Here is a 24,017-nt window from a genome sequence, read left to right on the forward strand (position 1 = left end):
AGCTGGCTCCCAGGGAAGCAGAGTCCTGGCTTGCAGGAAGGGCAGGTCTTCAAGGCCAGAAGCTTCTCGCTGGGAATATTGGGCATCCTGAAGCCAAAACACATCGCCCATGATTCTCCAGCTCAACACTGCCCTCCAGTGAGGAGCTCGCAGTGAGGTGAAACCCCCTTAAGTTCCAGGCTGTGAGTGCATTCGAACCCAAAATGGTTTCTTTTTGGGTTTCCAGGATCTGTGTCTGTAGTAAACTGAACTGTTCACAGAAAAGCAGCTGGGCCCTTCTGGGCTTGGCCAAGGCAGGGTGAGGGGCAGGGAAAGGGGCAGGGCTAGAAGGTGGAATTGGAGTGTCCGAAGATGCAGATGGGGAAGTGCTTGACGTGGGACGACGACTGGGCTGCCAGCTGGAGGAATGTCACGTCGTTCCACTGCACATCATCAATGGTGACGGGCAGAATGTTCTGCTGGTGCTTGGCCTTGCAAACCAGGCGACTGATGCCCTTGATGCACTGGCTTTTGGACTCAAAATCCTCATCCTTGGTTTTCTTGGGCGCCTTCTTCTTCTTCTCCTTGGTGACCACTGTCATGGACATGGCGGGTGTTGCTGTGGCCTCATCACTGCTGGGCAGCCTGCTGACCTGGACAGTCTGGAAGAAGCACTTGAGTGTGTTCTTGGCGGTAGGCAGGTCTTTCTTCTCCGCAACTCTCTTCTTGTCTATTGGCTGGACTGCCGTCCAGTAATCCACCTGAAGCTCCATCATGTCTGCATGGACACTCTGGCTGGGGGATGACAGGCCCCCACTCATTGACGGGGGGAAGAGGGTGTTGGATGAGGGGGACGCATCATCTGAGTCTCCTGACATGGCAGAAGACGGTTCCACTCTTCCAACCATCACTGCCCCCACAAAGGGAATGAGCTTCTTGGAGGACTTCTCGTCAGGGCGCTGTTGCTTAGACATGAGTATGGCCTCTGCGATGGGCAGCAGGTAGACACAATTGGCCCCCACGACATACTCTGTGATTCTCGACACAACGTCCTGTGTGTCCTGCAAGGTGTTCAGAGAATCCAGGTTGTTGAACAGGTCCCACCAGTACAGGTCCTGGAAGAAGTTGTCGTAGCGGCAATCCATGGAGCCCAGGTAGCTGGCCAAGGGGTGGGAACCCAGCGGGATGACCAGGAAGCGTATGTAGTCCAGCCATTGTGGTGGCTGGTGGGACAGCTGCTCCACGAAGACCCCCAGCACAGCGCTGAAGTAGGGCTGTGCTCCTGCCACCGCGATCTTCACAGGTGTCAGGGCCTGGGAAGTGCAGGTGCAGTATCTCCGCATCCAGGAGATGATGATGCTGAAGGCCTCCTGGACGTCATCTGTGGAGCAAGTGCACACCATGGGCAGCGTGAGCCCCTGCAGGATGTCCGAAAGTAACTGGCCCTGCCAGTCTGAGGTGTTGACCAGCATGATGTTCTCAGGCAGCTTGTCGTGGGAAATGAGGATGCTGTTTAGCTGGTCACACACAGGCTTCCTAGGGATCTGCCGCTGGCTCTGTGGTTCTGGGTCCTCGTTGTCCGGTCTGTTGAACCACTCATTCAGGGATGTGTTACAGCCTCGGTGGCCAGCCTGCTTCCTCTTGGACCTGCTGGAGGGGATGACTAGAGATTTGGTGAAGCGCACTATGGATGGCAGCTTCCTGGTGAACCAAGCCCGGGCAGAGGACTCTGCCTCCCGACTGTCCTCCAGCTGCTTCCTAGGGGAGCGAATTCTGTGAGCCTTTGAGTCAGAGCCACTAAGACTTGACATGCTGTCAAAGTATCGCCTGAGCTTGGGCTTTGGGGTGCTGGGGACGCTGATATCGTCCTCCATGTCTAGGCTACTCTCACTGGAACTCTCCACAATGTCATACCGACGACGGACCAGGGCCTTCTCCACTTTGGGGACATGCCTCACCAGGGCCTGTTCTGAGGACATGACCTCCTCCGACACTTTGGCCTTGAGAATAGATGCCACAGCTTTCTGGTGGTAATTCTGTTGCCAGGTCATGCACCTTCTTCTTACTATCAGGTTCCCTTCCTCAAAGTTATTCTCCTGGGACTGCCTGTGGGCGGCACTGCAGCTGGCCGCCTGCTGAAAGAAGAAGCTCTCAGACGGGCCGGCAGAGTCGTTAGGCGAGGTCAGGGCCGTTGTGCTGGCCTGCCTGCCACTGGCCTCATGATCGATTTGCTGGCTGGACGGGGAGGCCATCTGGATCTTGTCCACCTTAGTGGTGGGTGTGCTGTAGGCCACAAATTTGGAGTCACTGTGGCTTGGCTGCTTGCCTCCCGGGGCACACGTGATCCCAGGCAGGTGGGCCAGACTCAGAGGCTCCTTTTGGATCCTGGTGCTGTGGTGGCCCCACATCTCCATCTGCAAGCTGGAGTCTGACAGGCCCTCCATGCATGGCCTCAGTTTGGGATTGGGGCTGCTGAGGACGCTGTGATTGTCCCTCATGTCTGGGACGCAAGACAGGCTTTCGAAGTATGGCCTGAGCTTAGGTGTGGGGGTGCTGAGGACGCTGTCATCATCCTCAATGTCGGGGCCACTGTCACTGGGGTTCTCCAGCATGTCATACAGGAGGTTCAGGTCTTCCTCCACCTCCAGGACATGCTCGCCAGGGTCCTGCTCAGGGTCCAGGACCTCCTCCGACACTTGGACTGTGTGCAGCCATAACAGGACTTTCTCATGGTAGGTCTGTTGCCCGGTCATGGTCCTTCTTCTGACATGGTCATTCCCCTCACTGAAGTCATCCTCCTCCTGGTCCTGCCTGTGGGAGTCATTGGAGCTGGCCTCCAGCTGTGAGAAGAAGTCCTCACACTTGCACTCATAGTAGATATCCGAGGACTCAGCCTTGGGACTGGATTGCCTGGCGCTGTCCTCGTGGTCAATGGGCGGCCTAGACAGGCCGGTCATCTGGATCTTGTCCACCTTGCTGGTGGGTGTGCTGCAGGCCACAAATGCATTTTCAGTGTCACTTAGCTGCTTGGCGCCCAGGGCCCATGCCTTCTCTGGCATGTGGGCCAGACTCAGAGTCTCCATTTCGGTCCTGTCACTGTGGCTGCCCCACATCTCCGTCTGCGAGCTGGAGACTGACAGGCCTTCGAAGTATGGCCTGAGCTTGGGCCTGGGGATGCTGTGGATGCTCTCATCATCCTCCATGTATGGGTCACTTTTCTTGGGATTCCCCATCATGTCAGACCGACGGCGCCTCTCTGAAACTTTGGACCTGTGAAACAGCGCCAGGACTTTTCGCTTCAAGTTTCCTCGTGTTGATCGCCGCTGCTTCTTTGGCTTCTCCTTCTCAAAGTCATCCTTGTGCAGGTCCTGTCTGTGCTTTCTACTGCAACTGGTTTCCCGCTCAGAAAAGGAGCTCTCATCCTGCCCCTCGGTGTAGTTACCTGCACACTTGGCCTTCGGGCTGGCCTGCCTGGCGCTGTCCTCGGGTTCGATGGGCTGACAGCAAAGGGAAGAGATCCAGATTTCGGCCACCTTGGTGGAGGACTCCTTGACACTGCTGTAGAGGCTCAGCATCTGGCCACACTTGGGGTTTCGCTGCATGACCTCAGCCATGTGGATGGCGCCCGTGGCCAGTGTCTTGTACTCCAGGACGGCCCTGTTCTTATAGAGCTTCCTCTGCTCCAGCATGACCTGAAGTTTGTTGCCTTCTCCCTTGAGGAAGTGGGAGTACTGCAGGGAGAAGGTCAGCGCCAGGTCGGTCTGCACTGGTCTACTGGCGGGCAGCACAATCTCTTGGGACCTAAGGATGCCCTTGCAGTCCTGCATCTTCAGGGAAATCACCACAAACTTGAGGTCCTTTGCCAGCTTCTTGAATATCACTAGCTTCTTTAAAGTGAGACTGCACGACCTGGGCACGCAGGTGGGACTGGAGTAGTCCACCACCCAGGTGGCGAACAGCTTCTGGGGTACCTGTGTTTTGAGCACAGTGGATGTGCTGGCCAGGCCCACATTTCGTGAGGAAGCTGCAGCTGCTGGCACCTTACCGGTCCTTTTCCTACTCAGGGTTGATGGTTTGTCCTCCTGTGGTGGGACAGAGAAGGGACATGATTGGTGACAAGAGGTGGGGCATAAGTGATCGAGTGTGGAGACATAAAAAATGGCCACTCATTAACCTGTGATTAGGTCAGAGAAGGCCTGGGTGGTGGTCTTTTAATCTCAGAGACCTAAAGTTGTCACAAAGAATGTCCTAAAGTTAAAACTTTTTAACTCAAAGCAGTTTATAGTGGGTCGCTATGTCCTAGGCTGGAATCTACTCTAAGAAAAGATCAATCTTTTCCTTTACTGAACCTGCCTATTGTCTTTTGGAATCTACAAGAACATAGCTTTTGAATGTCAAAGGAATTTTCCTTGTTCTGGACACTTTGTGCTCTGCGGAGACCACAAATCCCATCATTGTTATTGAGTTAATTATTGGCTGTTGTCTCCTATATGCACCTATCGGAAAGAAGTATGTGTCTATCATTTTACTTTTTATGCAATCTGTCAACAATGGATTTCATGCAACCCCCATACATCTCCACTTTTGATTGTAATATCTAAAATAAGGTGAAAGCTACCATTCTCAAGAGTATTATTTCAATCCATTGAAATTTTGCTTAAAGGCAATTGACAGTTTGGCTCAGATAAAATCTCAGCAATTGTTCACATTTTTGATTGCTTCTTACATTGACATTTACTTGGCACAATACAGCAGGATCTCAGAAAAGCTCGCCTAGCACCACACTGCACACCTACACCTGGTGCTTGGATGCAGCAAAGGGCCCATTGACCCACCAGTTCCCTGCCCGTCGGGTGAACTTGTGTGAATTGTCTATTGGACCCAGGACCTTCCCTTGCTTGTGCTGCTGACTTTATTTGAGGCATATTTTTTAATACTCTTGGTGGAACTAAGGTTAATGGTTTACACATCCTAGGCTAAGGAGAGACAGAAGGAAAAATGGCCCTGGTTCTGGCTTTTCTATTGGAATTGCCTTTTGAGAGTGTGGGGAGAAAACTTTGTCTGTATAAATGAGAGCTTATCTTCTTCAGCTCAGAAGATCTTGAAGCAGCACATTCTCCTTGCTACACGAATCTCAGGTGTTCTTAGGCAACTGAAGATATTTGCAGATGTGTCAGAGGTCATTCCTCACCACATGCAGGAGCCTCAGAGGGAAATTCCTACACAACTGTAACTAAACTACCTGGCTTTTCAGGGGGAGCACTAATCAGGTTTGGTCCACCTGCTCTGGTAGCCCTTCCGATTGTTTTACACAGCAGGGAGAGAAACCGAGGCACATAAGAAGGTTGAATGAGACTCTAGAGGAGTGAGCATCGTGTAGCTCCACCTATAAAGCAACACACTTCAACCCCCTACATCACACCCTAGAAAATATGCTGAAACACTGCAGACACCAAACAACAATAAAAACAACAGCAGCAAACACATCTCTGGTTAACATGGGAAGTTGCCTCCATAGCTGGGAACTCCCACACTCCAGCCCTCATTAATATCACTGATAGAGAGCCTTGACTTGCAAGTGCCTTACAGAAATGGGAAGACTTATCTAGAAAATATCAACTATAAAGTGACCAATATATAGTTGTCTTTGCATGCCTAAGTTAATATTTCCCAGGGGAAAAAAAAAAACTAGAAAAAATGCCGACCTTAAAATTAAACTGATTGAATGAATAGGACACATATCTTGGTTTGGAAATTAGAAAACTCTAAGGAGGAGCACCAATAAACTCTCCTTAAAAAAGAAATTAATAAGAAATTAAGATGGCGGCATAGGTAATCACCTATACTTGCTGCCTCTCACAACCACATCAAAACCACAACAAAATGGCAGAAAAACTACCACGCAGAACCATGGGAAAGCTGGCTGAGTGGAAGTTCCACAACTAGAAGAGGTGAAGAAAGCACACTGAGACCAGTAAGAGGTGCGGAGGCTTGGAAAGTTCTGTCACCTGGATGTGCTGCTCTTTAATACTAGAGATAAAAGCTACCTCTTGCTCTGAACTCTAGTTCTGGGCGAGACTCTGGGGTACCCATGCACATACAGGTTGAAACTGGACTGTCTGGCATCAGGACAGGAACTCAAGGACGGCTTACTCTTAGAGGTGCTCCCAGCGTTCATTGTTCATGCACCAGGGGGGTGTGGAGGGTTGGTTAGAACCCAGAGAACCTGGGACTTTTCTGGTTAAGGGCAGTCATTGCTGTTTGCTTTGTCCTGGTGATTCTCAGAGACCCCGCCCCACCCAATTTACAACCCCATCCCAGCTGTTCCCATCAGCTTTTGCATATGAATGGCCTGTCCTTTTGCCTAAAATAAACTGCAGCTGGGTCAGAGATTCCAAAAGAAGGCCCACAATTTGGCAGCATCAGAGGCCTTGCGTCATAGCTGGGCCTCTTCTGGGCATATCCAAACCCCATACAAAGAGGAGGAATCTGCAGATATCTCTTTAGCTCCTGCTGGGCGGCCTCAGACAATGACTGACCTTGTACCTCCTTGGAGATCCATGAGCCAGTGTACTCAGTGGTCAGAGTGAGACCATACTGGATTACAACTCTTCACATCCGTAAGAGACACACTGGTGAAAGAAATAGACTTACAAGTTCAGGACGTGCAGAGAACCCCAAACAAGAGGAATCTAAAGAGGACCACACCAAGACACATCATAATTAAAATACCAAGGGCAAAAGACAAAGAGAGAATCATAAAAGCAGCAAGAGAAAAACAGTTAGTTACCTATAAGGGAGTACCCATATGAGTTTCAGCTGATTTCTCAACAGAAACTTTGCAGGCCAGAAGGGAGTGGCAAGAAATATGCAAAGTGATGAATAGCAAGAACCTACCACCAAGATTACTCTACCCAGCAAAGCTATCATTCAGAATTGAAGTTCAGATAAAGAGCTTCACGGACGAGGGAGAAACCAAGATGGCGGCATAGGTAAACACCTAATCTGCAGTCTTGCACAACAATTTCAAAAATACAACTAAAAGTCAAAACGGACATCATCCAGAACCACAGGAAAGCTGGCTGACTGAAATGCCCATAACTAGAAGGAAAGAGAAAACCACAAGGAAAATCAGAGGAGCCGTAAAAGCCTGAGGTATGGAGACACGGGTGGAGAAACGGGCGCGCGCGTGTGTGGGGAGGACGAAGCCGGAGAGGACGGGGCGGCTGAGTTCCTGGCCTGCGTTCTCTAGCGGAAAGGAGATAAAAGCTGCAGATTGTGCTGAACCCCAGATCCGACTGCACTGAACCCCAGTTCCGGGCAAGACCCTGGGCAGCCAGGCTCATACTGGGGGAATCTGGGCTGTAAGTCGGAAACTCAGGGGAGCGGCAAAAGGCAGAGCTCCAGAGGTGCACACGTGAATGCGCACAGAGGACGGACTGTTGACTGTGCCGCTGAATTGCCCTGGTTGGAAGGAGACAAAAGCTCCGGACTGCGCTGAGCCCCAGTTCTGACTGCACTGAAACCCAATTCCGGGCGAGAATCTGGGAATCCAGATTCATTGGGGGAGAGACTAGACTGTTTGGCAGCGGGCAAAACTCCATGGCGCCTTTCTCTCAGAGGTGCTTGCAGGGAGTATAGCGGGACACTGAGGGACACTGAGACCCAGGAAGCTCAAAGGGTGGGGCTGACGGGAAGCCAAGGCTGGAGGCTCCACCCTGAAACTCTGCCCCATCCAAGCTGAGCACAGAGGCTTTTACAATTTTGCAAGTCTAGTTGAATAAGGCTGTCTCCCGGCGTACACACAGCTGGTCCTCACAGCCAATTGGACTGGAGGTCAAATCCTCCCAGTGTACCAACAGCAATCAAGGCTTAACAACACCAAGACTTTGCACTCAGCCCACAAAGGGGTTTACCAAGAGCGACCACCTAGGCAGATTAGGGAAGCTGAGCTACCGGCCCCTATAGGTCACTGACCACACAAAGCCACTCCATCAACACAGGGAGGCAGCCAAAATGTGGAGACACCGAAGCAGGTCACGAATAGAAGAGATGGAGGAAAGTAAACTAATGGACGACACTGTGTTCAGAACCACATTTATAAGGTTACTCAAGAATCTTCTAAAAACCGCTGATAAACTTGAAGAGACCTTCAAGGACCTTAATGAGAATACCAAAAAAATGGAAAAGGACCAGTCAGAAATTATTCATACACTGTCTGAAATAAAGAATATACAGAAATTCAACTGTAGTTCACCGTACCCCAAGAGGCAAACCAAAGATCTGGAATATGAGGAAGAAAAAAACACCCAACCAGAGAGGCGGAAAGTAAGAAGAATCCAAAAGTGTGAGGATAGCGTAAGGAGGCTCTGGGACGGCTTTAAGCGTACCAACATCCGAATTTTTGGGGTGCCAGAAAAAGAGAGAGAGCAAGATACTGAAAACCTATTTGAAGAAATAATGACAGAAAACTTCCCCCACCTGGTGAAAGAAATAGACTTACAAGTCCAAGAAGTGCATAGAACCCCAAACAAGAGGAATCCAAAGAGGACCACACCAAGACACATCATAATTCAAATGCCAAGGGTAAAAGACAAAGAGAGAATCTTGAAAGCAGCAAGAGAAAAACAGTTACTTACTTACAAGGGAGTACCCATACGACTGTCAGCTGATTTCTCAACAGAAACTATGCAGGCCAGACGGGAGTGGCAGAAATATTCAAAGTGATGAACACCAAGGACCTACAACCAAGATTACTCTACCCAGCAAAGCTATAATTCAGAATTGAAGGTCAGACGAAGAGCTTCACAGACAAGAAAAAGCTAAAGGAGTTCATCACCACCAAACCAGGATTACATGAAATGCTGAAGGGTATTCTTTAAGAAGAGGAAGGAAAAAAAAGGTAAAAGTAAAAATTATGAACAACAAAAAGACATCAAATACATACCTACCAAAAAGTGAATCTAAAAATCAAGTGAATAAAAAAATTTGAAGAACAGAATGGACTGGTGAATATAATAGAATCAGGGACATAACAAGGGAGGCGACAGACAATTCTCAGGGGGAATGGGGTCTGAGGGGTGCAGGAAGAGATTGAACAAAAATCTTACACCTATGGATGAAGACAGTGGTGGGGGGCAAGGGCATGGGGTGGGGTGCGGAATCAGGTGGAGGGGAGCTATGGGGGGAGGGGTGGAAGAGGAACACCTGTAATAATCTGAACAATAAAAATTTATTTAAAAAAAAAAGAGCTTCACAGACAAGAAAAAACTAAAGGAGTTCATCACCACCAAACCAGTATTATATGAAATGCTGAAGGGTATTCTCTAAGAAGAGAAAGAAAAAGATAAATATAAAAATTATGGACAACAAATACATATCAACAAGTGAATCTAAAAATCAAGTGGATAAAAAAATCTGAAGAACAGAATAAACTGGTGAATGTAATAGAATCAGGGGCATAGACAAAGAGTGGACTGGTGGGCGGTGGCGTGCCCCTGCAGGCACAGAGGAGAGGCAGCCCAGGTGGCCGTAGTGGGGTTTGCCTAGAGGGCGGGAGAGTCACCTGAGAGCGGCAAAGCCTGTCACCTGATGACCCACAGGGTATGGATCGTGCGGGCTTCCTGGGCCTCCTGGCTGTGCACCCTGGGAGGCCCAGGCAGGGAGTGGGCAGAGTCTGCGACAGGACCTCGGACGAGGAGGAGTCAGAGCTTGGCTGCCGCCGCTGCCCACGCCCACCAGGGCTATTAGCAAAAGATGGTAGATCTTTGGCAAACAGTGAAGCAAATACTAGGCCTATAAATATAGTAGAAAACTGTTTTGGAGAAGCTGGTCAACCCTTAACTATACCCGGACGGGTTCTTATTGGAGAAGGAGTATTGACTAAGTTGTGCAGAAAAAAAACCAAAGCCAGGCAGTTTTTCTTATTTAATGATATTCTTGTATATGGCAATATTGTCAACCAGAAGAAAAAATATAACAAACAGCATATTATTCCCCTGGAAAATGTCACTATTGATTCCATAAAAGATGAGGGAGACTTGAGGAATGGATGGCTTATCAAGACACCAATTAAATCATTTGCAGTTTATGCTGCCACTGCCACTGAGAAATCGGAATGGATGAATCATATAAATAAATGTGTTACTGATTTACTCTCCAAAAGTGGGAAGACACCCAGCAATGAACATGCTGCTGTCTGGGTTCCTGACTCTGAGGCAACTGTATGTGTTGTCAGAAAGCAAAATTTACACCTGTTAATCGTCGTCACCATTGCCGGAAATGCGGTTTTGTTTTCTGTGAACCCTGCTCTGAAAAGAGATTTCTTCTTCCTAGCCAGTCCTCTAAGCCTGTGCGGATATGTGACTTCTGCTACGACCTGCTTTCTACTGGGTACATGGCCTCATGCCAGCCTACTAGATCAGACTCTTACAGTCAGTCATTAAAGTCTCCTTTAGGAGAAACCAAGATGGTGGCATAGGGTAAACACCTAACCTACAGCCTGGCACAACAATTTCAAAAATACAACTAAAAGTCAAAACGGACATCATCCAGAACCACATGAAAGCTGGCTGACTGAAATGCCCACAACTAGAAAGAAAGAGAAAACCACAAGGAAAATCAGAGGAGCCGTAAAAGCCTGAGGTATGGAGACACGGGCGGAGATACGAGCACGCGCGTGTGCGGGGAGGATGGAGCCAGAGAGGACGGGGCGGCTGAGTGCCTGGCTGGCATTCTCTTGCGGGAAGGAGATAAAAGCTCCAGATTGGGCTGAACCCCAGCTCCGACTGCACTGAACCCCAGTTCCGGGCGAGACCCTGGGAAGCCAGGCTCATACTGGGGGAATCTGGGCTGTAAGGCGGAAACGCAGAGGAGCGGCAAAAGGCAGAGCACCGGAGACGCGCACGGGAATGCGCACAGAGGATGGTCTGTTGACTGTGCCGCTGAATTGTCCTGGTGGGAAGGAGACAAAAGCGCCAGACTGCGCTAAGCCCCAGTTCCGACTACAATGAAACCCAGTTCCAGGTGAGAATCTGGGAATCCAGATTCATTGGGGGAGAGACTAGACTGTTTGGCAGCGGGCGAAACTCCAGGGCGCTTTTCTCTCAGAGGTGTTTGCAGGGAGTACAGAGGGACACTGAGACCCAGGAACCTCATAGGGCAGGGCTGACGGGAAGCCAAGGCTGGAGGCTCCACCCTGAAACTCCGCCCCATCCAAGCTGAGCACAGAGGCTTTTACAATTTTGCAAGTCTAGTTGAATAAGGCTGTCTCCCAGTGAAGACACAGCTGATCCTCAGAGCCAATTGGACTGGAGGTCAAATCCTCCCAGTGTACCAACAGCAATCAAGGCTTAACAACACCAAGACTTTGCACTCAGCCCACAAAGGGGTTTACCAAGAGCGACCACCTAGGCAGATTGGGGAAGATGAGCTACCGGGCCCTATAGGTCACTGACCACACAAAGCCACTCCATCAACATAGGGAGGCAACCAAAAGGTGGAGACACCAAAGCAGGTCACGAATAGAAGGGATGAAGGAAAGTAAACTAATGGACAACACAGTGTTCAGAGCCACATTTATAAGGTTGCTTAAGAATCTTCTGGAGGACCAAGATGGCGGCATAGGGCAGACGCCTGATTGTTGCCTACCACAACAATTTTGAAACTACAACTGGAAAACAGAGCAGACACCATCCAGAACAATGGCCGGAGGAATTGCTGAGAAGGAATTGACCGATGGGAGTTTGGATCGGGAAGATGAGGCCCCGCTGGGTCCCGGATCCAGGTGCGCTTGCCCGGCGACTGGTCGCCGCTGCAGACCCGAGTACCGCTGCGGCGACCTTAGACCAGCCCGCCGCCACGCACTGGGTGCACCGGAGCTTCTCCGAACCCGCCGCCCAGCGAGTTCCGCGGCGGCCGCCCCGGATCTTTGAGAAAATGGCCGAAGGAATTGCTGAGAGGGAATTGACCAACAGGAATTGGGATCAAGAAGACGAAGCCTCACTGGGTCCCGGGTCTGGGTGAGGCCGTGCCCCTGGGTCCGGGTGATGCCACGCGCCCCTGGGTCCGAGTGAGGCTGGATCCCGGGACGGGGTGAGGCCGCGCACACCTGCGTCGGGGTGAGGCCACGCGCCCTGGTATAAGTATATTTCTAGTAACACATGATCTCACTCATCTAGGGGAAATGATGAACAACATAGACTGATGAACAAGAACAGACCCTGAAACAAGGAGGCATCGATCGGACTGACGGGCCTCAGAGGGAGGGTAGGGGAGGGTGGGGGTAGTGGGGAGAGATCAACCAAAGGACTTGTGTGCATGCATACGAGCCTAACCAATGGTTAAGGACAACAGCGGGGTGGGGGCATCCATGGGGAGGGACGGGGATGGGAATGGGGGGATGAGGACAAATATGTGACACCTTAATCAATAAGAAATAAAAAGAAAATTTAAAAAAAAAAGGTCTCCTTTAAATGATGTATCTGATGATGACGATGACAGCAGTGACTAAAGACATAATTTGAAATATTTAATTGGGTGTGACTATCTGAGAAATCAGCTTTGCGGAGAATGTAAAATTCTGAACTCTCAATTTTGCTCCAGTCATGCATTTGCCTGATAAACTTTTAACCCATATGCCTCAATATATTCTACAGAAAATAGGTCTTGTTGTAATTACCCCATCCCCACCACTACCACACTCCCCCTACAGCACCCAACTCCCCACTCTCCTACAGGGATAGCCTATTGCAAATATAGCAGATAAAGTTTTGGCTTCTTATTGTTTAATTTTAGATTATTTTCTTGGGAGATTGGGAAAAGGTGTTTATATAACAGATCATGTACTACATTGTTTATTCTATGTTCTGTTATGAGGAAAAACTAAAAGCAAAGAATGATGGAAAAAGGAGTATAATTTGGTTAGTTAGTAATATAAGCTTTTTTTCTAACCATTCTATCTAATGGTTAAGACACCAGTCACAAAAGTACATGATTTAGAAATACTTTGCCTTTTTTATATACCAAGTGGTGCCTTATCATAATAGCACTGTTACATGAAATAAACTTCTACTTTCTCACTTTTTAATTTGCTTTAAAAATACACTGGTGCTCTTTGAATCGAAAAATGTGTGTTTATGAAAGGGTATAATTAGAAAATACTTGTCATCTGACAGCTACAAATAACTAAATTTAGAGGTTCTTCATTCTATATGAATAAGTATTTTTCCATAAAATAGTTATGATTATGTTTTTGTTTTATAGGTACCAAATTATAATTGTCAAAAAATTTAAGTTAATAGGAGGTCTTTTTTAGGAATTTGGTTTGAAATTTATCCAATATAGAATTGTCATGTTGCATTACTTTCTGTTTTTAGTAAGACATTTGTAGGTATAAATTCATTTGCTTTAATATTATTTCTAGAATGAAAATCTTATAATTTCTTGTGATGAGTTAAAATCCTGCCATAGAGCACAGATCTACTTAAGCTAAGATTTGGAAGAAATAATATGTAAGAATGGTCAAGACAGACCAGGTTTGAGTAGACTTCTAGGGAAGTATTGTCTATTTCAGTGTGAAACTATCTTGAATTTACATAGTGTTATATTTTATAAAGTTTTGTAAAGTCCCAAACAATATTTCTATTTTTGTAAGACAATTGTATGTTTAATCTGTTTCTGAAATCATTTTGCCATGTATGGAACTAGAGTAGAAATTGATTTTCTAAATTGTGAACTTTACCGAGTCAGTCTAGATTGCTTTTGAGAAGTGGTAATTTTTCACTCTGCTTTGAGGCAGCCATTAGGTTGAAAGTATATTTGTCATATAAAACTTGATGCATTTGGCACTACTCTCTCCATTTGTACGCTGCAAATAATTAGTCTTTCAAATACGAAAAATCAGTCTAAAAATTGTTTTAAATCCTAAATTCTTTTGTTTTTAAACCTTTAAATCTGGGTATATAGCATATGTTATGAGAGATTTGACTCAGTAACTTGTGTGGAGGATTCTTTGGTTTGGTTAAGGCACTCATTTTACTGTTAAATTGTGAAAGCATTGAGATATGTAGATCTCCCTATAGGAAATGTGAAAGAAAGGCACAGTAATTTTATTTGTTTTAATATCAGATGGACTTTTGTGTCTAAGCAATATATCATATAATCAACATATCTAAAAAGGACCATGAAACCCGAGAAGTGCTAATGGAGACTTACTGGTACCTAGGAGCCTAGCAGAGCCAGGAACTCCTGGAAGTGTTCTGTGATTACATTTGCATTGTCAGCCTCTTGACTTTTCTTTACAATAAAAAATACCTTGCAACTTAAAAAAAAAAAAAAAGAGTGGACTGACAATTCTCAAGGGGAACGGAGGTGTGGGGTGGTGCGAGAAGAGATTGGACAAAAAGCTTACACCTATGCATGAGGACAATGGAGGGGGTAAGCGCATGGGGTGGGGTGGGAATTGAGTGGAAGGGAGTTATGCGGGGGGGGGGGGTGCAACTGTAATAATCTTAACAATAAAGATTTATTTTTTAAAAAAGAAATTTCAGAGTTTATCTCTGAACTCTCCTGAACCTAATAAATGCTAACACCCCATTTTCCCCCATCTACAGTATGTCCACTACATCTTTTGCTCTCTGAGCTTCCTTGTTTAGACATGTTCCTTCCCTTCCCTTCTGCATTCCCATTCTGTCTCCTCCACTACCACTCCCTACTGACTTAAGGAAAAATGAGAATAAGATTCCAACAGCTCCCTTTGGACAAAAGCTACTCTCAGCCAGGTGGGAACCAGAAATTGTTCCCGATTTTCTCTATGGCCCTGTTGGTTCACAAAGAAATTTAACTGTTAGAACATGTACTCCTGGCTATTCTAACATATTCCAATTAATATACTCCTGATTTCTGGGAGCACAGCAACAGAATTACTAAATAAGGTTGTAAGATAACTCCTATAGAGAAGTCTGCCCTCTTTAAGGATGATAGGAAACTGAAATAGGATTTAGAAAAAGTAAACAAATACAAACAAGCATAGGGTTGCTCCAAGTGTGTTTCACCTTCTCACTGATACTTTGGGAGAATTTTAAATTATCATTAAAAGGAAAGCCACTGCTCTAGCCAGTTTGGCTCAGGAGATAGAGTATTGGCCTGCAGACTGAAGGGTCCCAGGTTTGATTCTTTTCAAGGGCACATGCCCAGGTTGTGGGCTCTATCCCCAGTAGGGGGCGTGCAAGAGTCAGCCAATGGATGATTCTCTCTCATCATTGATGTTTCTATCTGTCTCTCCCTCTCCCTTCCTCTCTGAAATCAATAAAAATCTATTTTTTAACAAGGGGGAGGGGAGAAGTCATTAAGTACCCTGCATATACGAAGGCTGCTTTATTTGTTCTTAACCGAGCCCAATTAATTGCTTTCACCATTGGAATAAAGCTTCCCTACCAATGTCTGTTTTTTAATCAAAACCTGTTTCCTTCCAACTAGGCAATGTTATGGAATATCTATATATATGGATTGCTTATCAAATCTTCCCCAATTCACCTGTTAAACGAATGGAGGTTTTGTATTTTTAATGAATAAGTGAGGCTTACATATGCTTTTTCCAGAATAGTTATATATTTAGAATAAGTGAACGAGATACTGAAACAAAAGGGAAATTAGAGATTTTAAAGGAACCTTCCAGGAGGAAACTAAGCTTGAGACTGACCAAATGTTTGCTAATCAGCTTTTCTTCATTATTATCTTCCTGGAGAGCCTGGGAGATGGCTTCACAGGGTACCCATCCTACTCAGAATGGTCCCAAACAGCCCAGACACGGGCAGAAATGCCTGTAACACTTGGCTTGCTCTTATGTCTCTATATGTTATAGTTTACAAAAAAGCGAAGTTTTTTTATCTATTGCATGACAATCAAAACTGTAACCATGACACTTTGTTTTGTCATTCATAGATAGTTATTGTTTTAGTCTAATAAATTTTCAAATATGTTACATCTTTAGAAAAATCCATAAAAAGGACTCTGACTTACTCTAAATTACAGGTTTCTAAGCAGGTCACATCTTTGAACTGAATGAAGAAGTATAGAATTCTAAGGAATAACTGAATTCATGAAAATACTGGCAAATAATCAGGATAAACAAAAAAAATGGGTATGGAACTTAATGAAGTGAAGATGATTATTGTTGTTATGACTCTGTTTAAAATACTGCTGATTTTTAAATCTTTTTGTTTTCCAAATATAAGGGAAACTAAAAGAAGACCTTCTACATTACTATAAATGACTCTCTAAGAAGGTTATAGGCCTGATAAATTTGTGACATTCATTTCACAGTACTCCCAAGAGAAAAAGACTTTAAAGACCAAAACTTACAACCAGGGGATTTTTATTTAATGATAAATAAATTAATTAAAGGCTCTCTCCAACATGTTAAAAGGGACATTACCTTATCAGAGGCCTAGCCACAAATGGACATCTGTCTCTGACACTGGCCTCCATCCACCATGGAGATTGAAGGCTTTTCAAGGATGAGGAACCACTGGTCATGGGGGCTGACAGCTAGCCTAAGAAGTCAACAAGGCCTGAATGCTCACAAATTACTGCGGCTCAAACCTTGTTCTTCTATCTCCTACATGTTATTGATTGAATGTACATCAACTGAATTTTATATTGTTATTACCCTCCTATGGTTTCCTAATGGAAACAATATCTGTCTCCCCAGGCCTCTCCCTTATTACACATGAAAAGTTTAATTTGGATACCTGCTAATTTTTCCCACCTACTAGACAATGACATCCATTTGATTAATTATGATAACGAAAGAATAGAGAGTCTTAATTCATCTGGCCAAACATATCATAAGTAAAAGGGACAGTGGATGAAGGAGGAAAACCTATACTTAGCTTAATGAACAATTATGATAATACATGCAAAGGGTTTTTGGGTTGGCTGGGATGATTATTCTCCTCAGTCTAGAATTAGACATTTTCTATTCCTAAACATTGTTACTGCTTTAAGGCTGTTGCTTTTGTTCCTGGTTGTAAATGTTATACTAGATGCATAATACCAAAACTTAATACAAGCAGCAAAAGTACTCTGCTCATGGTAGCTCAAAATTTAAAATTGATCCAGAATATTTTGTAACAAGTACATATAGGATCTCATGTCCTCCCATTCATCTGCCTTTTATTTTGAATAATAATAAAAACTCCACCTTGAATGCCATTTAAGTTTATTTAAGGTCTTGCCTCATCCCCAATGATCCATTGTTCAGCAAGAAAAAGCACAAACACTGATAAACAATGCATAATGTATATTGATTTGTGAACAAAAGGAGGATGTGTGGTCGAAAAAAGGAGCCACATGCTAACCTGACTAGGTCAGGGAAGTCCTGTGTGAAGGCCTTGCAAACTAAGACACCTTAAGTAACTACAAAGGATGGTCTGAAATTAAAACACTAACTCAAAGGAGCTTTCGGTGGGTAGTCATGGCGTAGTCTGGCATCTTCCCAGACAAAGGTCAATCTTTACCTTACCAGAGTCTATGTACTGCCTTTTGGCATCTATGATAACATAGTTTTGGATTATCAAAGAAATCTTCCTTATTTTGGACAACTCATGCACAGGCACCACTAGGTGCCCTGCGGAGACCACAAATCCCTTCATTGTTATTCAGTTCATTGTTGACTTGAAGCTATCCTACATCCACCTATGGAAAAGAAGTATGTGCTTATCATTTTACCGTTTATCCAATCACAGAATTTCCACACTTTGCTTTCCCTTCTCTCCTTAATCTATCACCAATGGAGTTCATGTAACCCACATAAGTCTGCACGTTGCTTGTATTGTTTAAAATAAGGTGCAACATTGTCATTCTCCCGTGCGTTCTCTCAACCCATTGAGATTTTGTTCCCTGGCAATTGTCGACACATTGGCTCAAATAAACACACAAAATTTTTTCACAGCTCTGAATGTTTTTTTACATTGATAAGAGAAAAGGTTCTTGGCAGGAAAAGTAGAACTGGAGGTGAGGAATATGAAACACATTAGTATCTTAGATCATTTTCTTAGCAGGGGACAGACAGCACATGCTTTATTAACAGTGTCACCCGTGTGATTTCTGACAAAACATCCCAATGTAAGATGAGACACAGAGGCTTTTCCTGGGGTGGAGAATCTGGATATTAGGGCATGTAGTGCGTTCTGGTCTTGGCAACAGGTTATAAGGCCCAGGTCCCACAGCAATGAAGATCTAGATCGCCGTGATAAGCCATCCCTGTCCTGGTACAATGTGCAACCCAGGGAGGCCCCAGCTCCTGACAAAGAGGAGATGGGGACGCAGATTCCTTTGGAAACTGGACACTAGGAGGGATCTCAGGGGAGTAGCAGGGAGCCTTCTGGAACCCAGGTCCTGGTGACTCCCAGGGGTTCAGGAGTCTGGGTCAACTCGGCACTATACTCACCTTGCCGCCATGCTGCACTCTGGAGGAGGTATGGGGCACCTGTGCCTCCTGCAGGGGCATGGAGTTTAGGACCCCATCTGTCGGCTCCGGTCCATTCTCCTGTGCGGAGCTCTGTAAAGACAGTTCCCAGTCACCAGGGGGAAGCCTCAGAGCCCTGTTTTGCTGGTTCTGTGACCCCTGTGAACCTCCACTCCAGACACACACACACAGTGTGTTCTGTTGAGACCTCAACTGGTGAGAAAAAGGTGTTACAGGCTAAGGGTTAGGACTCCCATTGGCACAGATAAGGGATCCCTCTGGAAGCCCATCTCCAACTACCTGCCCTTCCCTGGGGTGTGATCACAGCAGGACCTCTAGGTTATCCACTGCCCCAAAGGCTGTTCCTGTCCTGGGGTTCTCCCTTCAGGTCCTCCTCCCACCAAATGAACGGAACTCATGTGGGCTGCACAGGGCTGGCCCACAGAGGAGGCTGGCCTGGTGTGAATGGGTCTGACCCAGGCCACCTCTCTTACCTGATGGGATCTTCTTGAAAACGGCCAGAGATGTCGGGCACGAGTGTTGAACCGTCTACAGAGTCTGGAACAACTCTCACTGCAGGGTCTCCGGGAACCAGAGCCCCGATAACTGGGAACACAACACGAGAACATCTTGAACTGTCAACCGTCTCTTGCCAAGTGAGTGGCGGTTGGGCAGTTGTTAGAAAGTGGGTGCCTGGTTACGGGGGTTCCAAGTTCTATTAGGAAGTGACCTCACTTCCTGGGATTGCCCCCTCCACCTCCCCTCACCTAATAATAGCTATAGATAGTCCTGTGGGCTGCTGATAGCTCACCCACCTTCTCCATGGAATACCAACAGTGCACACAGTGACACCATCACACCCCTCTCTACAGCCCCTAGAAGGTCTGGCTGCAGCCAGGGCCCCAGATTTGAGGAGACAGACCAGGGCTCAGACTCAACCCCTCACACTTACCTCTTCTTGATCCTGGATAAGTCACTGTACCTGTCAGGGCCTGTCTCTCCCCTGCCTGCACAATTGGTTATTCAAGCATGTGCTTCTTAGCAATGTTCAGGCTCACGAGGGGGAGTAGCTGTGAAGTAGGAGGAGGAATGCCACAAAGCAAACGTGCCTCCAAACGCTTTTTTCTTCCTCAGTGTCTGCTTTTCTTCTGTGCGCACACACACACACATAAGAGCTGGTGGTAGGTTGTATTGTGTTACCAGAGCCCTGAATCTCAGTGGTTTACGGCAGCAAAGGTTAATTTCATAGACATGTGACTTCAATGATCTGGTGGATCTAAAAAGAATTCCTGTCTTTTGCATTGTTCATTGTTTTTCTTCTTGTAAGGATATGAGTAGGGACTTTCAAGCTGTTATATGTCAGAGTAGAAACCAGAAGTCAATGTTTTATTTGACAATGGCCTATGGTGGACATGACTTCCATTTCCTCCTTTCAAACAGCTGCCAATTTCCACATCCAGCTGGTTCTGGGGTGTGTGGTTCAGGGCCCCAGAGTGGAGGTATCAGCACATTTCTCTGGCCAGACCACCGTGATGATGGTTGTATGTGGACATGTGACTTCAGTGAGTTTAAGAAGGTTCTTTATACAAGTGACCAGACGGAAAATTCTGGATGTTTTCAATTAAATTAGAACAGCCAGTGAGTGAGAGAAAAAGACAGAGCTGTTCGCCATTAATAGTTGGGAGCCTGTGGATAGGAGGGTCTTGGGTTTGATTCCAGTCAAGGGTACATACCTCAGTTGCAGGCTAGATCCTTGGCCCTGGTCTGAGCAAGCGAAGTAGGTAGCCAATCAATGTCTCTCTTTCTCACATCGATGTTTCTCTCTCTCTGTCTTCCTCCCTCCCTCCCACTCTCTCTAAAAAAGAGGAAACTTATCCTTCGGTGAGAATTAACTAAAAAAATTGTAGTGAGAAGAATGGCACTGCCACTTGCAATAAAACCTCAGGCATCTTAGCTGAGTTCACTAAGGCTTGTTCTTTTCACGAGAAAGATGAGTTGCAAGAATAAAATTGAGTAATAAAGTGCTTAACATAACGACTTGGCATGTGGAGGGCACTCAATATATATTGCCCATTACTATTATAAATACACTAGAGGCCCGATGCACAAAATTCATGCAAGGAGCATGGCTCTCGCAGCTGCTCACAGCACCGGCTGGCCCTGGCAGACCAGGCTTCATCTGGAATGTCATCCAGACTGTTCGGTCTAATTAGCATATTAGCTCTTTATTATATAGGATATGTATGCAAACAACCATTAGGTGGAAATACAAAGTGTGACATCAACAAAATAATCTAAAGCAGTAAGATGTTATCGGGAATTGCCCAGGGCCTTCTAATGCTCTATTTCTCCATTTAATCATAAGTGCACGGACTTACTAATTTCTGCATAGAAAGATAAAATATTGCAAAGGCACATATTCTCCTGAATTCATCTAAAATTTACTTATTTGAAGTAAAAATGATAGCAGGATTTTAGGGAAACAAAAAATATTCTAAATTTTATCTAAAAATAAATATGCAAACAAATTAGGAAACAGATGAAAAGAATATAAGAAGGGGACTTGCTCTGTCAAAGAGACAGGATTCTCAAGCAGTGCGGAACGAGTGCTGGAGTGAGCAGGCCACGGGAGCTGGGCACTGACATCAGGAACAGGGCCGAGCACACGTGGGACTGAGTGGATTATTATGGAGGCCCTTTGGCAGTAAATAGCACTGGGACATCTGCTCAGTTATTGAGGGGAAAACTTTATTTATTTTTTAAAAATACATTTTATTGATTTTTTTACAGGGAGGAAGGGAGAGGGATAAAGAGTTAGAAACATCGATCAGCTACCTCCTGCACAACCCCTAATGGGGATGTGCTCTTGACTGGAATCAAACCTGGAACCCTTCAGTCCACAGGCCAATGCTCTATCCACTGAGACAAACCAGTTAGGGGGTTGAGGGGAAAACTTTAGATCAATATTTCAGATCTTACAGAAACATTTAAATGTATTTTAATTTAATACATTTTAATGTGTCTTTTTCCTTTTGAAAATCTAATGTAGGTGGAATGAAAATTTTAAAAATAAAAAATGAGAGGATATAAATAGACTCTATTTAATTCCATAACATAGAGATAGAGAACACTTTCCACATGTTGATGTCTTTTTGGGTGAGATGTAAAGGAGAAAAAAGGTCAGTCCTATGAAGTCCTAAGCAAAGAGCCTTGCAGACAGAGAGGTGTGTGTGCAAAGACCCTGAGGTGGGGAAGAGCTCACTGGGTTGAAGGAATGAAATAGGGCCAGTGTGGCTGGAGGAAAGAGGAGAGTGAGAGACAGGAAGTTGTTCAGGCCAACGGGGTGCAGAACCTGCAGAGTCTTGTTCAGGCTGTAAAATGTATTCCAAGTGCAATGAGGCCTTTTAGAGGATTTTAAATGAAAGATATTTAGCAACTATCTTTCTGTTTGTATTTGACAATAGTACTTAAATAATCAGATATGGCTGTTGCATTTTTCATCAGATGCTTTTTCAGTGCCTATCACTTTTTATTAACTTTTATTAAGATATGTTTTTAAATTTTAGAATATTCATTCCTAGTTTTAATTTTCTAAAAAACCTACAGCATCTGAGAAATTTATTTTTTTCTTTTTAATTTAAGTATAGTTGATATACAATCTGATATGGTTACTAGTGGCCCAGTGCACAAAATTTGTGCACGGGAGGGCATGGTGGGGTTGTGTCCCTCAGCCCGGCCTGCACCCTTTCCATTCTGGGACTCCTCTGGGGATGTTCAACTGTGGGATTGGGCCTAAACCAGAGTCAGACATCCCTCTCACAATCCGGGACTGCTGGCTCCTAACTGTTCACCTGCCTGTCTGCTGGATTGCCCCTAACCACTGAGCCTGCTGGCCTGCTCGCCCCCAACTGCCCCCCCCTTCCAGCCTGCTTGCCACCAACTGCCACACCCCCTGCCAGCCTGCTCGCCACCAACTGCCACCGCTCCATGGTCTGCTCACCCCCAACTGCCCCCCGCCCCCCCGCTGACCTGCCTGCCCCCAACTTCACACACACACACACACACACACACACACACACACACACACACACACCCGCAGGCCTGATCGCCCCTAACTGCCTCCGCCTTGGACCTGCCACCATGGCTTTGTCAGGATGGATGTCCAGAAGGTCTCCTGGTCTGATTAGCATATTACCCTTTTATTAATATAGCTATTGTTTCAGGTCTATGATACAGTAATTTGACCATTTTATCACCTCACCAATTCTTATAATCAATCTGTCACCATGCAAATTTATCACAATATTATTGACTATATTTCCCTTCCACTTTTCACCCATCCCCCACACTGTCCTTCTGGTAACTATTCCTTTTTCCCCTTTTTTTTTAAATGAGTCTGTGTTTTGTTTTGTTTTTAGAGTCCACATATTAATAAAAGTCTATGGTAATTGTTTTTTGCCTCCTGAGTTAGTTCACTTAGTATAATACTCTCTAGACCCACCCATGTTGTTACAAATGGTAAGATTCCCTTCTTCTTTATGGTCCAGTAATATTCCATTGTACATATGCACCACATCATCTTCATCCATTCATCTGTTGATGGATACCTAGGTTACTCCCATATCTCGGCTATTGCAAATAATGATGCAGTGAACATAGGGGTAGAGCTTTGAGAAGCCTCCTAATATTAAACCATACTTGTGTTCCAGTATAAACTAATGAAGTAAATATGCTAATGTTTTATGTAGGCTTTTGTAGTCATATTTATTAATAAGTTGGTCCACAGCTGGTTTTTTGTATGTGCCAAACTTACTTTTTATTATGATATCTGTTGCATTAACTTCCATACTAAATTTGCTGTCACATGTGTTTATTTTATACTATTTGGATTTTGTTGAATTTTCTTTAATATCCTGAAGTATAAAATGTAAAGGAAGTAAAAATCACTTCACATCCTGTTTACATTTTCTTGAAAATTCTTCCCATTTTGTTTTCTTACTAAATTATTTTTATTCACTCATTGTGCTGGTGAGCATACTCTGTAAATATTTTCATCATTTTTAATGGATGCATGCTATTACATTTCATGATTGCATCAGATATAGTTTTAATCAATATTGTGATGATAATATTTCATTTTTTCCTGTTTTACCTATTACATAAAATGCACCAGTAAATGTCTCTGTACATCTTTTTTGGGTACATTTCTAGGTACATTCACAAGGAAACACACTTCATTTTTATACATATTGCCAGAGTGTCGCTCTGGAGTGCCTCAGAGCAGCATGCCATTGGGTAAAGCCAGCATCCACTCTATTCTGTTCACTGGAATTTTGTCTCTCAGGGCAAGACAGTGAAACAAAGGCACCAACTCAACAAACTCTTTGAAGGCCCACTGACAAATGCATTTGCAAAACATGTCATGTGCTTCTCTACGCACTTGAAGAAAAATGTCAAGGGGAATCTCGGGGTCTTTGATCCCAGTCAAAGATTCAAGTGATCACTTTTGATCCACAGGCATTTATTAATACCTTATGGGTGTCTACTCCTGCCCTGGGCACCTGGGCTC

The 24,017-nt window shown here is 45.3% G+C and overlaps 2 protein-coding genes across 2 annotated transcripts in view; one reads left to right on the top strand and one right to left on the bottom strand.

The window, feature by feature from the left end:
• Positions 1-323: 323 nt before the first annotated feature.
• Positions 324-24,017, bottom strand: part of LOC307115728 (phosphofurin acidic cluster sorting protein 2-like) — a gene marked incomplete at its 3' end in the record, with an annotated part of 39,361 nt that continues 15,667 nt past the window's right edge. Inside the window, exon 2 of the mRNA XM_079799109.1 lies at positions 324-3,920. Coding sequence (XP_079655235.1) covers positions 324-3,920 — 3,597 coding nt within the window. The remainder of the gene's footprint in view (positions 3,921-24,017) is intronic.
• Positions 9,585-10,459, top strand: LOC307115376 (pleckstrin homology domain-containing family F member 2-like; the record flags this gene model as incomplete). The annotated part of the gene is given in 2 exon segments (XM_079798596.1): positions 9,585-10,209; positions 10,212-10,459. Coding segments are annotated over 2 exon segments (873 nt in total).

The sequence above is a fragment of the Cnephaeus nilssonii genome (genome assembly GCF_951640355.1).
Source record: "Cnephaeus nilssonii genome assembly, chromosome: 19".
NCBI lineage: Eukaryota > Metazoa > Chordata > Mammalia > Chiroptera > Vespertilionidae > Cnephaeus > Cnephaeus nilssonii.